Source organism: Chelonia mydas, chromosome 18 (genome assembly GCF_015237465.2).
Source record: "Chelonia mydas isolate rCheMyd1 chromosome 18, rCheMyd1.pri.v2, whole genome shotgun sequence".
In the NCBI taxonomy this organism is placed as follows: Eukaryota; Metazoa; Chordata; order Testudines; family Cheloniidae; genus Chelonia; species Chelonia mydas.
The window spans coordinates 9766064-9783982 of NC_051258.2; the positions used below are offsets into that span (position 1 = coordinate 9766064).

Sequence of the window (17919 nt, forward strand, 5' to 3'; positions counted from 1 at the left end):
AGCTAAAGGACCAAGTCCAGAAGATAGGAGCTGTAGCAAACTCATATCCTCTGTAATCAGACAGAGGGTGACATACGACCCACACTAACCAGTGAGTTACATAACAGCTCCCACTGACTTCAGCTGGAGTTGTGGGTGCTCACTACCTCTGAAAATCAGACCCTATGGTCTTAACTGCCCCAGCCCCCTTAGTAGCTATAATCCTCTATGCTTTCAGCGCCATTCAGCATATCAAAGACAACGCTTCTCAGCACAGCGAGTTCTAAGCACCACTACTATCACGGCCAGCCAAACAGAGTTCTAAAAGACGAAGCAAGAGTAACCAAATGCTAAACGAGATGTTGTTACAATTAATACCATTTAGCCATTTACAGTGCTTTACATCTTCAAAGCGTTCTCCAAATATTACCTAATTAAGGTGTTCGCATTTGAGGCTGCAGGTAGAGACTTCAAGACTTCAACTAGGCTAGATGGACCAACTCTCTGTTCCAGTATTGCAGTTCCTCGTGGCCCAATCACCAGCCTTCCCATAGATTTTGCAGCAACTCCTTCTGATGGCTGAGTACGTAGACGCAGATTCAACAAAGCACTTCAGCAGAAGTCGATGAAACTAAAAGGCAGGTTTAAATCCTTTGCTGAATCGGGGCCAAAGATGGTACTAAAACCACCATAATATGGGGCCATCGATTATGGTGCAACCCATGCAGAGTTTGCCTCAAAAATCCAACTAGTTTACTTGTGCAAATCCGTCAGAAACTCCAAAGGTCTAAGCCTAGATGGTGAAATTCACTCCTGTGCAAAGGGACATCACAATGCCCATGCACCACTTAAATCTGAGGGTTCAAGTAGGATCTAAGTGGTACATGGGCCCCTTGTGCTGACCCCTCTGCACAGGGGTGAATTTTACCTAGAACGAATTGCTTAACTGATGTAAAGCATGGCAACAAGAACTCAGAACATATGGGGACTAAATGAGACCAGGCGTCTTGTCCTCCTAAAAATGCAGCTAGATGCCTAAAATACCCATAAAAATCTGGCTTTAAGTGAGTGCAATTCCATCAGCATCACTAGCGGCTGCGTAAAATAGCTAAAATTGCTGCACTGAGAACTAAGGACATTGAGTGTTAATTTCACCTCAGTCTGTCCTCACTCTCATGGTGAGGCCAAAGTCACAAAAATATTTTCTCCAGTAAACTTAACACTTTGTGGGGTGGGGAGGCGGTCAAGGTTGTTAGGCTGAAATCCCAACTGACCATGTGCGTTCAGGCCTGTGGGAGCGAACAAACGTTGATCACATTCCCCCACACACACCTCCCTCCCCAGCAGTCCTCAGATGCTCATCCTTGCCATGCAGTAAGTAAATTAAAAAAACAACAACAAAACATTACAGGAAGAAAAAGTATCCTTGAAAAGTCTCTCTTCGCTGTTTGCATACAAGAGAAAAATCCTAACAGCACCTCAGAGAAGAGCATCATCATGCACACTGGTTTGTTATTGTGGGGTCCCAGTCAGTACAACGGTTTTAAAAACAACATTTGCAGCAAATTACACTGAGTTAACAGCCTTGGAGCACAAAGCCCTTTGTTTTTCCACAGGACAGATCCTCAGGTTGTCTACCGAGCTTGAGCAGGGCAGAGCAGGCTTTCCACATGCACTTCCCCATATCCAATGTACATTAAACATGACCTGGAGTGTGTACCTGTATGACCAAGAGAATTTGGTCAATCCTCAAGCTCTCTTCTCACATGGGCCTGCAGCATTTGTGGAGATTTTGTCATGTTCTTGTCCATTTAGAACTGGTCCACCGACCAGTTTCACGTAGTCTATCAATCCGCTATCAGATGGTAAGAACTTTCAGCTACTACCAACACGGGCTGCATTTGAACCTGTGACCTATGAGTGAAAGGCTTTCTATCCTGTAAGCCAACCCCTGATCTATCAGTCCCGTTGCTTTCCCAAAGTTTATTTACTTAAATCAATGAGCTTGGCAGCCCGGCTATTTAAAACCCATCACAATTAAGTTATTCAAAGAACACAGAGACAGATATTTACAGGGGTGCTGGAACAATTTGTACAGTGGGGGTGCTGAGAGCCATTAAACCAAACTGTAAATCCGGTATATAATGGAAACCACTTCAAGCCAGGGGGTGCAGCAGCACCCCTAGTTTCAGCATCTCTGGATATTTATTTTCACTATCATCCTTCAGAGTGTCCCTTTAAAATTCTTGGGAGACAACCCAATGCCCAATACCAGTCTAAAGAGTTAACCTATAAAAGCAAACCCAGAATGATATAAAAAGGTATTTGCCACAAGACATACGGTAGTAGGACAAATTAGGAAGAAGATACAAAACACACAGGGAATCTAACTGGCGTTTTGATGAGACAAAGTGTTCTTCCCATTTTCTCCCATAAGAACGAAAAATGCAATTCACTTCAAACGTAATTTTACACTTAACTGATTGGCTTCTGTTATAATACTAGCAGTACATGGTTGTAGTCACATTTAAAATAATAGCCTCCTCTTTAACTCAGGCAAAAAATAAAATAGAAGTGTTGGCTACACCGCCACAGACTCTCACTTCAGCAGGAAAGCACTCTCTGTCATCACTCCTACACAGACACCCTGGGCCCAATCCTGAGAATTGCCTTGTGCTCTCCACTCCCACCGACCCACTCAGTGGCAGCAGGCCCCCAGTGAGAGCTAAGGGTGGTGTGGGACTCTCTCAAAATGCTGCAGAAGCAGGCACCGAGTATACCTGAGTGTAACTCCCTTCACAGCTTTACAGCTGATCCACTGTATATTGATGGTTGATTTTCACCGGTGCTGAGTTATGGTTGCTCCTCACCTCTGATCATTGGGACCCAACTCCTTAGATAACAGAAAGATCCCACTGACATTTAAATTTGTATTTTTAAATCATGCATGTAATTATAGTAATTAAACAGAAATAAGGTTCTCCACTGGGCACAAATTAACACTTTGATAAATGGCTTTTTTTTTAATAGGTTACAACAAATCTATTTTTTTCAATTATGCTGAGAGTAACACATCAAACTGAATAAGCGCTTTTCAGTCACTCATCAAATTACAAACTACTACGAACAGCCTTTTCAAAGCATCCCTTTAGAAAATACAAACACAAACGCACACACACAAACACACCAGGGTGTTACACAAACCAATCAACTTTGCTGCTGCAAAAAGAGGACAAAAACCAAACAAGTACTTAAGGCTAAAACATTTTGCAGGGGCAAGGGGGAAAATGTAAGAAAGGATTCATAAAAACAACAGACAATGGTATCCGACAGGCTTTGCTAGCCATAAGGCAACATTTTTAACCTGAGAATCTAAGCTGATGCCCTCTACAGTACATCGACATTACGATTATAGATCATTCAACTCGAGAAGAAAGATGAAGGGAGGTTCTTCTTCACAGGGACTTTTGACAGGGATGTTCCAAAAGAGAGTACTTTGGTGAGTAAAGTCCACTACATTTCAGGGGTAATTTATTTTTAGGCTCGGTTCCTTTGAAGTCCACAAGGATTCAATGAGATTAAAAGGGCAGACAAAATACTTTTTTACTGTAAAGTAACTGATAGGTCCCCATACAGAGGGGATATGAACACATTAGAAAAATAGGGACCCAATCCTGAAAATGCTTAAAACCACAGGTGGTATCTTTTCTTATGTGACTGGAAGGGACTACGCACATGAGCAAAATTAAGCACGAGCAAGATTGGTCGCTCCGTTTACTTGGACAAATTCCTGATTGCACAGGTGGATTAAGTTTGTGTAATAGCTACAATTCCCTGTGCAGCGTAAATAGCAAAATATGACAAGTTTGATGGAACAAATCCACAAATTACTCTCTCTAAATCAATTTGTGCTAATACTTTAATAATGCAACACCCATGATGTAAAGGAATAGCAGTCTTATGAGAACAGCAACACTGCATTTTAGAAGAGTGACTATGTTTTAAAAGCTACAGGTAACATACACAAAATACAGCTGTTAAATAATGTATACACATCATACCAAGAGACCCTTGCAGTAAATATGTAATAAGTAAATAATATCTGCTGACATTTTTATCACGCAGGTACAAATTCAACTCAATTATAGCTCTCTCAAGGCAGGGAAGGGTTCACACTATTTCTGATCAGACATAAACACTGTTCTGAGTGTGAATTATCTTGAAATTCAGTATTTACCAGTTCAGTATTTTTTATTTAAATGTTTCTAGAGTAATTGTGACCCAAGCACTATGTTCATGAGTATAACATAGCATATTTCAGCCAGACAAGAAAAAAGACAAACCCTACAATCTTAAGAGCTGTGCATCAACAATTTAGCACTCATTTGGTAACCCTCATGCAAAATTAAGACCATACGTCATTCACGACATTACATATATCAACCTGTTTTATATGCTCAGTCTTTGCTACTGAATCTAGAAGACTTGCTAGTAAAGTCCACCTAACTTTAGTGAGGGGGGGTGTGTAAGGGTTAATTGTTGGAAAAACAGATGGATTCTTTACTACTTTTTAAACCCAGGGTCTTTATTCTTAGCAAAACTCATTTCTCTGCCATTTGCTAGTTAGAAGACAGCTCTCTCCTGTGATGCATAAAATCCCCAATACCTTGCATTCTGCAAATACAACACTCCTATACTTTTTGCTAAGGTGAGGTAATCAAAAGGCACATATTAGTAATGCCTTCCTCCTTCCCCCCCTCCCGGACAGGTTATGACATTTGCCAAATTCCATGCTAGAAAACTATGCATTAAACAGCAGGACTGAAACACATTAATCACAATTATAACATGGCTGCTTTGTTACCAAATTACCGATCTGATTCTTAGACCTTCATCAAACTCTAGGCACCAGAGAGTGAACTGAGAATGGAATTCAACCTGAGCAATGCTAATTTGCAGGTTAAACAATTCACAATTGCCAAAAAACAAATATTTTAGTTTTTACTTAAAGACATTTAAACTGAACCCATCACTGAAAAAAAAATAAATGTAAAAATGATCACCACCTATTAATTTAAAAAAAAAAAGAGAAAATGTGAGATCTAATAGCTACCCATTTGTTGTAGTAACCATTCCATTCAATTGCCCTGTTTTAACTCTTGTTTGGGATTTCTGCAGCCGAAATTGTAATAAACTGAATTTGCGGAGAACATATGATATTAAAGTCAAAAGCTGATTAACAGAGAGTGTCAGATGCATTTGCCATTTGACTTCACCAATCAGGGAAACAATGCATTTTTGGGACCACCTCATCCAGTGTTAATCCTTGAAGGATTACCAACAGCTGCCGGGGTTGACAGTGTCAACATAAACTGGCAACCTATTTCTACCATCTCAGCTACACAAGGAACCAGTTCAAGATAAGATTGCATCTATCCCACTGTCCTATCCCAGGAGAGATTAATCCACACCTTAGCCAGATTTGGGAAGATGTCCACCAAAAACTAACCAAAACAACAACAAAAAATCCCATAGATGGACTTGTTTTCATAATGCCCCAGATATTTAAACTCCATGCAGTGCAGCATCCCATTGTCTTGTTTATTTTACTGACTGGATACAGTGCAAAGGGGCGGCGGGGGGGGGGGAGGCGGGGGGAGTAAAGCTACAACGCAGGTATAAAAAATATCTCATTATCAGATAAAAGGAAAAGTGTGAACATGTCAACACGCTGCCGTTTAAAACAAAACCTTGTTTTGGCTACAACATCTGGAGCGTTTTTAACCCCCCAGAGGAAGATCTGCAACCGGAGTAAAAAAAACCAGGTAGGTAGATGGGTCTTAAAACGTTGCACTTAACACCTCACAGGAACGGAAACCCCCAACCCTGCAATTAAAAGTTTACACACAGAACCGGTTCACAGTGGGTGGGAAGGGGCTTCCAGGGATTGCTTGGCGGAGACCCTCCCCTATTCAACCCCCTCCCCAACACATACAGCTCCGGCTGAGGGGCACTCCCCCCCCCCCCAGCATCCTTGCCTCAAACCGCCACCGAAGAGCAAGAGGGAGAAAGGGTTAAAAGTTGGACAAGCCACCGCTGCTCCACCCGGGAGCCAGCGAAGCAGCCGAGGCGCCAGGGTGAGCGCTGCGGGCTGGGACCGGGCCCCTCACCTTGCGCGTTGTGCTGGTTGTTCTCCATGATCGAGGGGGTGGCGGGGCCGCTGCCCAGCTCGGCCAGTCTCCTGCTGGTGGCTGTCAGCTCGGCTCGCAGGTTGGTCATCTCCTGGCTGGCCGACTGGATAGCTCCATCGATCCGCAGCGCCAGCTGCTTATTGTCTTCCATCATGTTCAGGATTTTGGCCTGGGGAGGAGAGAGGTGAGAGAGAGCCGCATGATGCACCAGCCAGGGGTGGGTGGGTGGGTGTGGAAGGGGGGCGGGTGGCTGCCTCTCTCTCCTCCCCCTCTCCCCCCCCCCCACCCCACTACCTGTTGGGTCCCCTCGCCGCTGCCTCCCTCACCCCGGCGCAGGGATGCGCGCAGCAGGCTCCGGCCGCAGGGGACCCGCGTGCGCTTTGCCGCTTCGCGGAGGACACGAGCGGGGAGAAAACAGGGCAAGCACCCTTTCGATGGAGCCTACCATCTGCGGCGGGGGAGGTGGGGAGCCCTGCCCGCGCCGGCTCCGCCGCAGCCCCCGGCTTTGCGGGGCGCCGTCCCCAGCCCGGCCGCCTCAATGGCGCAAGGGCAGCGGAGGGGAGCAGCCCGGGGAGGGGGTGGCTCCCCCGGGCGTGCGCTCGCCGGCCTGGGGGATGCACCGCGGGCTCTTCCCTCCCCTGCCCCTGCCCCTGCCCCTCCAGCCGCGGCCACGGAGCGCACGGCCCCGCGCAGGGCTCCGGCTGCCTGCGCGCTGGGGCGCCCGCCGCGCCAAGCGCTGCCCGCCGGGGGCAGAGGGTGGGAGGCCGCCGGGGAGGGGGGTGCAGGGAGGATGCGGGGGGGGGGGGGTTGCACGCGGGGGGAGGAGGGACTGGGAGGGGGAGCCGGGCGCTCCAGGGAGAGGGGAGGGCGCAGGGGCGGGCCGCCCCGGGAGTTTGTTTTGCAGGGAGCCGGGCCGGGGGGGGGGGGGGGGGGGGGGCGGCTGCCCGCCCACGAAGGGGCCGAACTGAAAGCGGGGAGCCGGGGCGCTGGGAAGCTGGGGCCGGGCGGAGGAAAGGCGAAGGCAGGGGCGTCCGTCCCCTTCATCCTGGCGCGGCGCGGGGGAGGGAGGCCCGGCTGGCTGGCTGGCTTCGGATCGGGTTGCAGCGCGGCCGGTGGGAGCCGGGTGACACCCCCTGCGCCGTCAGCCACGGAGGGGGATGGGGCCGGGAGAGAAGCGCTGGGCTGGAGTGTGCAGTCGCCATGCTCAGGAGGGAAGGGGCTCCTTTGTCTGCCCGAGGGGAGAGCTCCTGGGTGCATGAATCCCCCCCCCCCCCCCCAGCGCCTCTCCTGGCACAAGGGGGCGACTCGTGCAAAGCGCTGCCCCCCTCCCCCGACACCTAGCCACCTTTGCACCCCGAAGTGGCCCCAGCCCTGGCTGTTCCCCTGTCGGCGTTCGCTTGCCACGGGGATCGGAGCGGCTGTAAGCGGAAAGGGCCACCGGGCTTAACGCAAACGCTGGGGAAGGCGGGGAAGGAGCAGCCAACGTGCCCTTCAGAATCGGGAGCATTCACTCCGGGAACCTGATTCTCGAGTTCCAGCCGTGGGCCAAGAACAGAGCCCAAAGACCGACCACAGCAGCCTGAAAGAGCAGTTTCTCCTACTACACCGGCTCACCCAAAGAAACCCTGCAGCAACTCACTGTGAATGCATAAAATCCAAGAAACTCACCAGCCACTTGGTGACCATTTGCAAATAGAACAGGAGGCAGAATTCATGGAACACCCGGTATTTCTAGCTACTGTTCCCTTGGGGTAAGAATAGTTTCTCTCGCTGCCACTTTTATCCGTAGAGCGTGTTCTGGTGGTGATGGGAAGTCAGGACTCCTGGGTGGCGGTGGTGGCGGGTTGTTTTGTTGTTCCCAATTCTACCACTCAACTCAATACATGCCCCTGAGCCCATCAGTTCTCTCTAGTGCCTCAGCAAATGTGGCAAACAGAACTTTGCAAGGCTGGTTAAATCTGCCAGGTTGAATTCATTGTCTAAAGGACTTGAGATCTTTTGATGAAAGATGCAATGAGAGTGCAAATTATTCTTCTTTGTCCCTTCCCTACACTGGGCTTTGCGCATAAGTCTGCTGCATGTCAGTGCCCAAAGAAGAGTAAAATGGACCAAAAATCTCTGGAAGAGGATGGGGGGCGGGGAGGGAAAGGCAACGGCTTCTCTGGTATTATTTCATAAGCCACATCCACCCAGCAGGTGCTGCAAGCTCAGTGGGTGCTGCCAAGCTCAATGGGGCATGTACCCACTGAAGCAATGGAGAATTACTTGGCATCATAAATTACTTTGCTTCTAGAAGGAGCAATAACATTTTGCAGTGTCTTTTCAACACACTGCAGGTAATCTGCTTGCATGAGGACTGTGGGACTTTGATTGCACCAGGCAGCAAAGCTGTAGGCCTGAATTCATGACCAAACAACGCATGTGTTAGGGGTTAGACTAGATGACCCTTGCAGTCCCTTCTAACCCTATGGTTCTGTGATTCTCTGGAAGCAGGTTTCTGCCACCTGGAAGCTCTGAAGAGCCAGACCATCACTCCCTGTTTTCAAGAGGGAATGATGCAGTGGAGAACAGCAGTTCAGGAGACACAATTGTATCCCCATGCACCCTTTAAGGCATGAAAGGGAGGACTGTTCCCAAAGTAAGCCATAGCTCCCTGGGAACTGAGCTCGGCCAGTCTCTAAGTAGCACTTCTCTTGAGGTACAAAAAACGGCTCTTACCCTATTGTTTGAACACGGGAAAATATTATGCAAAAGATTAAAATAAACATTTTGGGGAAACAGGGGCAGATTGAGCAGTTACTGCCATGCTGCCTGTTGCTGCAGTATGCTCTCAGGTCTGCCCTGGGCTTTTGGCTCCCCAGCCAGGCCTTGAGAGTGCACTCAGGACTTGCAAATGCAAGGACGTTTCCAAAATCTAAGCACTTTCAGCTGCTTAGTCTCTAAGGTGCCACTAGTACTCCTTTTCTTTTTGCGAATACAGACTAACACAGCTGCTACTCTGAAATAGGCATCACAGCGACCTTGACGAAACTACAGCAGGAGAGGGACACAAAGGTGGGTCCTGTCCCAGCAGGCTGCAAAGATGGAGACATATTATTTTCTGATTTAGAAAAAACAGAATTGATCTCAGGTTGTTTTTCCTTTGGCAGTGTAAACACCATGTGACGGTGGGGTTGAGCTGACCGGAAATCATGTCAGTTTCCAATTGCAGGCTGGCTCCTGCCAGCTGTGCTCTTCTCTGTCGGGACTTGCACCATGGCATTACAAGAGTGGCCACTTCGATGAGCACAGAGAATGTCCTCATTGGCCCCAGAAGCAGCTCTGGTGTAAAATCACCACTCAGCATCTGAGGGAGGAAATGGTTTAACAAACCAATGGGCTGACAGTTTCTGCTGCTCGCTCACGGGAAGTGAAATGAGGTAAAGCAAAAGTGCGTTGTTCTCCAGCAAGACAACGATCCTACTGGGAGCCGTGGAACAAGGTACTGTAAAGCTGTGAATCTGGAGGGGGTTGGCATGCAATGAGCCTCCAGGCAACTTTCAGGAATAAAAATAAAATGAATCTGTGTTCACATGCTGTCAGTCTGCTGTAGATTGCTTTCCGATTGTGCTATGCTCCCTGAGAACGTCAGTTCTGATCCTGACAGTACTTATGTCCATTCTGCACTGTCATAACCTCCACCAACTTCCACAGGGACGCTTGGAGCACACTGGACTAAGCAAGAGGCCCAAGTCCATTGGGAATAGACAGTGCTCTACCATTCCCAGGATTGAACCTGTAGATACTTAAGGGCAACATGTCACATCTGATGAAGTGAGCTGTAGCTCACGAAAGCTTATGCTCAAATAAATTTGTTAGTCTCTAAGGTGCCACAAGTCCTCCTTTTCTTTTTGCGAATACAGACTAACACAGCTGCTACTCTGAAACATGTCACTTAGGGTTTGTCTACACAGCAGGGGAATGTATTCTGTGGGGGAGTGATTTCTAAAGCGCACTCATGTCTTGTGCATTAGTTGGTCCATGAAGACACAGTAGTACATTAAAGCACACTAAGTAACCTTTAGTGCGCACCAGCAGGGTCTATGCAGACCAATTAATATGCAACACATGAGTGCACTTTAGAAATCACACCCCGGTAGAGCACATTACCTTATGGTGTAAACAAGTGCTAAATTATGGAAAGTTTGGAAACAGTATTTCAATAGACACAGATAGTGCCAAACATTTTACTGATTTAATCTCAGATTAAGATGGCCACAGCATTTATGGGGTGAAACTGCAGCCCGTGGAAACTCTTAATGAGGTTGTCACTCGAGGAACTTGGACTGTGTCCCACCTAGGGAAAAGGGATTGGCCATCCTATGGGGTACTGAAAATTAATCCCCTTCGTAAAGTAACCAGTATGAATTCTCCAATACACAGGGTAAAATTCTGTTCTCTGCATATTGGAACTATATGCTGATATTCTGGTCTCTCTGCAAAGGTGGATCTCTCAGCGATATCAATGGTCTCCCACATGTACACTGTGTGGAGAGAATATTGGTCTGAAGTCCTCTCTAAGGGCTTGGCTACAAGGGGACATCCAGGAACATAAATCCAAATTAACTAAAGGTGTGAATTTGAAGTGGATTAGTTAAACTGCATTAAACGCTGTGTGAACACCATCCTTCAGAATTAATGTGGCCTTACTTCAGGAAGGCTGCTTAATTCTGAATGAGGGTGTTCACACAGGAGTTTGATGTGGTTTAACTAATCCATTTCAAATCCACACCTTTAGTTAATTTGGATTTATGTTCCTGGATGACCATGTGTAGAGAAATCCTTAAGACTTCGTCTACACTACAAAATGAAGGTGTTTTTTTTTTTTTTTATAGCACAGGTAGGTTTATCATTGCTATCTTTAATCTAGCTAGCCACAGGTCCCAGTAGTAGTGAAGACAGGTGGTATAGGCTACCAACCTCGGTACAAGCCTGCCAGAGACTCTGGGTACATATTCTTGTTGCTAGTCTGTGGTGTAGCCCATGCTGCCATGGGTTTGCTAGTACTGTTACCCACACTAGCTAGATTAAAACCAGGCATACACTGTAACACCATCATCTGGAGAACTTTGTGGTCTGGGTATATTACCTTGAAACAGGATCTACCTCAATAATAATCTTATTTAACTAACTACAGGCTCAATAGATTTTTCTAAACACTAAATATCTGAGCTGTTTCAACTCCTTTTTATAATATCAAAAGAACTTGTCTCATTTTAAAGCTACAGTCAAGCAGATGAAATCTACATTTTTTGATTAGTTTTTTTTTTTAAATAAGATGAAAGAATCTATTTAATAGAAAGTATTTAATGGTTATTTTTAAAGGAAAAAATATTTTTGACTGACAATTTCCAGCAGTGTCTGCAGCCCAAACATTGCAACACTTGGGCTAGTGCATGAAAACCTCAAAGTGACCAGAAACAGACGTGGAAGTGAAGGTGTCTATTTTCATTACTTGCATTTATTCAGGGTGGATAAATGGCATAAATGAAGAATGAATCTGAATTTTGAAATTCTGTCTTCATCATTTAGGTTGTTATTAGTGACAGAGGCAAGGACACCTGTTACGTAAGGTTTGTTTTCTGAACAATGTAAATGCTTGGGTGCACGTCTGACGTGTATGCACATTTAATGCAACTGTGTATGCAAACTAGAAAATTACATATGCAACTAGATGATTGAATGTGCAGTTGCAATCGCATATATGTAAAACCATGATCCGGGCAACAATTTACATTCTATACTGTAATAAAATACAAGCTTGTGTACTATCAGGGCTTAAATTAAACTCATCTTCTTTAAACCCCAGGCCCATTGTTTTTAGCCTACTGTTTCTTCTTTTAAATTAAATCCGATGTGAGCCTTCCAGGAAAGCATCCAACATCGAAGGCAAAGCCCAGATTACACGTTTAGTCAATGTAACCTCAATAATAGACTAGTCAAGGTATTATATTGGTAGCATTGAAACCTTTTTAAATTGGGGATGTGAAAAAATTTCTACACTATATTGCCTATTTTAAAAATTGTTTTAAAATCTTGAACGTTACCATAATAACCCAGCCTTAGAAAGCTTCCTTATTCCTTTTAAACCCCTTTGAGAGTCCCCTAAAGATATCCTAAGAGATTTTCTCCTTCCCCCTGCCCAGCAATAGGGAGCAGCTGGGTCTATTTAAAATTGATTTTGATCTCTCCAAGCAGGATTTGATTTCTCCGCACACTGAGCTTTTGCCTGAAGAGAGTGCACAGTAGAGCAGAAATTCTGAGATGTCAGCTGGCGTGGCAAGAGTCGGAGAGAAAATGAGCAGCTCACTCTGTGCCCACTGGCATAAGCATGAGACGGCGACACGGGCAAAGTGATTGTCAATGTGACAGTGGTTGGAGTTTGCTGGCCGTATACAATTAAAACAGAATAAAACCCTCTTCCTGCTGAGCTCCAGATCACAGATGGTCCCAATGGGGTGCAGCAGCATAAGAAATGCTCATGCAAAGTAAGCTGCCTTTCCATTAATTCCTATTAATTGGGTGTTTCAAGGGCTTCAGGCACCATGAAAGGGCCAAGGCATCATAAAGGGACATGAGGTGTTCATTTAAAAACAGACAATGCTGCTCTCTGAACAGGCTGAGTGGTGCAATGGCTGAATGCTCTGTTCTGAAGAAATGCTAGGATCCTCTTGGTTCAGATGGAAGTTAACCCCTCCACCGTGATCTCAATTCTCTCTCATTCTCTCTCTCTCACACACACACACTTTGCCAAAAGCCAAATCAACCTCCTTGAGATAATGGCCCCAATCCTGAAATCATGCCCCATGGAACTCTGTTCACTTCAACAGAGCTCCACACAGGTCTGACTGCAGGAGTGGGGCCCTATTTAGACATTTTGTAGTGAACTAGATTAAGTATTTGGGATAGATGAGGCCTTTCATTTCTGTAGACCTAGGTCAGATTCATTGCTGGTGTAAGCAGGTGCAACTGCATTGACTTCACCAGAGTTATGCCTGCTTCTGTCAACATTCATATGTATGATCCTTGGTCTCAGTCTCATCCCCACTGAGTCTGTTTCTACATCACAAAGCCACTACTTAGTTTGGGTTGACTGGGAAGTTTTCCTTAGGAACTGTATCGGAATGGCAGGCTAGGACTGGGAGCATTGGAACAGCCGGGGGTCTGCCCAAAAAACGAGAGAGTCAACGTTTGTGAGCGCTTGGGATTTGTCACTTGACACAAAGTTTTAAAAGGTATCAGAGATTACTTTGTAGAAGACGCAAAGAGGAATTAAACAGGGGAGGGAATAATGAATTCATATGAAGCCATTTCACAGGGCAAATATTTTTTTAAGAGACTATAACAGAAAATTATGCAGCTTGAGTCCCCTTGATTGGTCTGAGCCATACGCAACCCAGGCTACATGAGAGAGCATAAAAACACGCTCCTGTGAATTTCATACCCATTCTACTAGTGATGTGATATATGAATTACATGTTGAAATTGCTCAGCAGTACAGGGCCTGATCATTGCTGCAACCACAAAATTGAGAACATGACCATGATGTGTGGTAACTATAGAATACCTGAGAGATTATTATGTGTGAGATTAATTCCTGTGCAGAGGGCCAAGCATCACTTCAATCCTCAAAACAGGGATTAAATTAGACTTTAGTGGTGCAGAGGCTTTGCTCTGCATAGGGGTGAATTTCACCTGACATCTAGCATATTATTTTCTGACAACAGCGTTAAATGCTATGTTATTAAGCGGGCACAAGCAAAGGGAGGATCACAGTGGAAAATCTCGGTACAAGTGCCTGTTCCATAAATGAACCCAAACTAAGAATTCAAGCATAGACAGCAGGTGACACTGGTTGATACTCCAATCAGATGATGCAGCTGCACAACAGAAATGCAGTTTATCTTTGAATCAGCCAGATAAAGACTATTTTTAGTTAAATGGTGTCCACGTTTTTAAAAAAAAGCATTTTTGGGATGATTTATGGTTTAAGGGTGAACTTTTCCAAAACGCCTAAGGGATTTAGGAGCACAAATGCTATTGAAAAATAAATGGAACTTCTGCTCCTAAATCTCTTAAGTGCTTTTGAAAGCCTCCTTACACATTGTTTACTGCATCTAGGATTTCTCCAGCTGTCACATAAAAGCTTTTATAACAATCAAAAGACAAAGAGAATCAAATCCATGTTTTCCCCCAGATTATTGGAATATTCTGGGGGTTTGCTGTTGTTGGTCTTTTTTAAATTCTGAGTTTCAATCAAACAACTTGACATACACAGGATCAGCTCCATTGTGCATGGTAATGCCAAGTACTCCATGTACTCTCCCCATATGTGGTATATAAAAGGAGATTGACAATAGACAAGAAAACTAGCTAAATCAAAAGACAACATCAAATAAAGCTTTGAAGATTCATGGGGGCAACAACACATTTGACTTTTACAGAGCCTGAGGTCTGTCCATGCACAGACTCTTTGGAAGGGAGAACATGCCACTAATGTGAGTTGAAAAGAGGGGACTTATTGTGCAAAAGAAGCATTCCACCCACTCCTTTCTAACACTGCTCGCTATGGGCCTGGACCTGGGAAAATGTGTCTTCAATGCCCATTGACTTCAACAAGAGTTATTATTATTTATGTCAGTGCTTAGAGGACCCAACATGTAACCATATTTTACAAACAGAATGGGAAACAATATCTCTCCTGAAGAGCTTACAATCTGAAAAGATACAGCAGATAAGAAGTGGGAGAAAGGATAGTTAGTGGGGTTCTGTTTTTCAGGGTTTATTCATTTCATTTTTCTGGGTTTATTTTTAGCAACGTTTGAGTTTTATGTAGATGTCCAAAATTCAGGGTTTTTTGCAGGTCTCTCTCTTTGTATATCTGTAATGAGTAACGTAGATTATATACATTACTCGTTACAGTAGTAGTATACACTGTAATGAGTAATCTCTTTGTAATGTTCCCTAGTGCACTTTAACAAAGTGTAGTTTCAAACAGCACTACATTAAAGTACACTAGAGAACTTTTTGTGTGTACCCAGCTGGGTCTGCACAGACCAATTCACATGTGACATGTTAGTGTGCTTTAGACATCACTCTCCAATAGTCCTCATTACTGCTCCTTTTCCATGTAGACAAACCCTTACATCTAAGTAACCAGTTCTGATGTTTTCCCAGTGTTTATTGGATAAACATCAATTTCTTTCTCTCGCTCTTTTTGGTGTGGTACTGCGGGTGTTTTACTGGCTAAAACCGAAAATCAGAAACTCTAATTATTGCTCCATTTTACAGATGGGGAAACTGAGGCACAGAGTGATTACATGACTTGTTCAAGGTCACACACGAAGTGTGGAGTGACATTAGATCCTCCAAGCCCCAGTTCAGTGCCTTACCTCCACTGTCACCTTCTCTCTTATTCTAGGTGTTCAGCATCTGGTAGAATCAGACACAAACTTAACACCAGTATTCTTAAATATCTGAAAAGTTGAATATTGAGCAACAAGTTTCAGGAGAAGTGGACTTTCAGAGAAGACTACATTCTCCAAGCTGTGATAGAAGATGTGTGGGTTCGTGGAGGGAATCCAAGTAATATTTGGAAATATTAAAATACAGTGTATATTGTTTGGTATTGCTTTAGATGTCTGAGTTTTTTCAGGACAGGGAATGTGAGGGAAGTCGGAAATGAAAGGGGTGGGGTGTAGGAACGAGATACCATTAAGAGTTCTAGCCAACCACTAATTTGCTATTCAGTTTACCAGCCTGTAGTTTATTATGTATGGTATGTGAAGGAACCTGTTTAGCCAAAAGGGAAATGCCTTTTGTGTTAAGAGTGACCCTAATCTAATATGGCCTTTTGACTTGACTCAATTAAATCCTTTCTGTTTCAATTAAATAATCAGCCACAATTTAATAAAATGAATTTCCGTGTGTTGTCTCCGTGTCTGATGACTTTAGAGATCAAGAAACCTCATGTAAATTCTGTGAATTACTTTTTATCAGCTTGTGTGTCACTTCCACAAAAAAATGCTGCCTGTCAGTGTATTAAAATTCTTTCCCCATCTTCTCATTGCAACACTGTTTACAATCATGATTCCCAGCTGACGGGGCTTGAAATAGCTCTAGTTTCTTTTACATCTGCCAACAAAATTGGCCCTTTCTGACTGGAAAAAGGGCCCATCCAGTGTAAATTTCCGGTGGGGTCTTCTGTGTTCCCTTTTTCATTGTGAACTTGAATTCTGTGCGGTGAATAGCAATATCTTGGCCTATTCCAAATTTTAGTTGAGGCATCCACTGAGCAATTTGATAGCAAAGCAAGTCTCCCTCCCCAAAATCTAATCAAACAGACGAGCAAACTTACAAACTGGCCACTAGAAAAAAATCTTAGCCTTCCTCTGTTTATTCTATAAAATGAATGGGACTGTTGCAGCATGTATACTGCAGACATCTGTTCCCAGTTCTTCAGACTGTGAACTAAGTGACTGGTTCTATTACTTACAGAATTTTTTCCCCTCTAAAGGGCACATTTTTTATTTTGTATATTCATAACTGCATCTGACCCTCCTTCTCACTCTTAGAATATTGAGCAGTGATTCAAAGGACAGTGAATCGTTTCTTCCCAATCTGAGAACAGGCCAACGCTCTAATACAAAGGGTGACCTTGCTGGATGCATTACTGCTATAGCATAAATCACATTTTAGTGTTTTGCTCTTGTTTTAAGGAAGTATAAATTGCACAAATTAACAAGATGCTGGAATGCGGTCAAGCGGTTGGAGCAGAAGGCTGGGAGGTCAGAAATCCCAGGTCATATTCTCAGCTGGCTCACTGGTTCACTGTCATAACTTATGTGCCTTCTCTGTGTCTCAGTTTCCCTGAGGATTGTGAAAATAAATTGTGTAATGTTTGTAATGTGCCTTGAAACTGCGGAATCAAAGGAACTACATCACAGCTAAGGAATATGGACCAAATGTAATAGACCAAAGCACTAGCCTAGATCCAAACACTGCAAACTCATAGAACCTGGTATAAACCTAGAGTAACTCCATTGAGAAGAAAAGGAGTACTTGTGGCACCTTAGAGACTAACCAATTTATTTGAGCATAAGCTTTCGTGAGCTACAGCTCACTTCATCGGATGCATAAACATTGAGAAGGGGTAACTGAGAGCAAAATTTGATCCAAGAGATTTTCCCTGGTAACTCCCTTTGGCATTAATGGGAATCAGACATCTAGACCCCAGAAAACAAATGACTCCATAGCATATTTCACAGCTGAGTGCATCTATGGCACACATCTCAATATCCAATTCTATTAAATCCAGCATTTGTTTAATGAATTACAGCAATCCAATGAGTCTGTAGATGGGCGGCTTGTATTTGACTTTTATGTGGTAGACTCCAGCAGCCAGCTTTAAAAAAGGAATCAATATTTGTGAACACATTTTAATACAGTTTATTCTGAACTCTCCCCACCCGCCCACTGTTGACATATATGGATGCTTGATATATTTCACAAGGGTTGATGAAATGGCCTTTATCAAAACCAGTAAGGGAAATGCTTGGCAAACCCAAATGAAATATTGCAATATTTTTCTCATTTATTAGTTACAGTTTCTATTCGGTTCCAAATTTCAATCGACACCACTAGTAGCTGTCTCCTCAATCACCAGGGGGAGATCTTATTTTTCAGGATTAGTTTTTTAAATTAATTAGAT

At 44.3% G+C, this 17919-nt stretch overlaps 1 protein-coding gene and 1 long non-coding RNA gene across 9 annotated transcripts in view; one reads left to right on the plus strand and one right to left on the minus strand.

Moving 5' to 3' along the window:
* KAZN (kazrin, periplakin interacting protein) overlaps nt 1-17919 on the minus strand; it is a 721176-nt gene that overhangs the window by 394532 nt on the left and 308725 nt on the right. For 2 of the 7 annotated variants that reach the window (XM_037881298.2, XM_043531933.1), the window contains exon 3: nt 6150-6339. In XM_037881298.2, coding sequence (XP_037737226.1) covers nt 6150-6339 — 190 coding nt within the window. Of the gene's footprint in view, nt 1-6149; nt 6340-6464; nt 6896-7838; nt 7975-17919 lie in introns of those variants that run through there. The other 5 variants (XM_037881299.2, XM_037881300.2, XM_037881303.2 and 2 more) reach the window with 5 other exon arrangements.
* Nucleotides 7021-16527, plus strand: LOC114020436. 2 transcript variants are annotated; one of them, XR_006286499.1, is made up of 6 exons: nt 7021-7921; nt 8664-8868; nt 9151-9224; nt 9320-12697; nt 14654-14799; nt 15631-16527. It is a non-coding gene; the product is annotated as an uncharacterized LOC114020436 (long non-coding RNA). The 2 variants fall into 2 exon arrangements; XR_006286500.1 differs by lacking the exon at nt 14654-14799 and having other exon boundaries at nt 8664-9224; nt 15631-16526.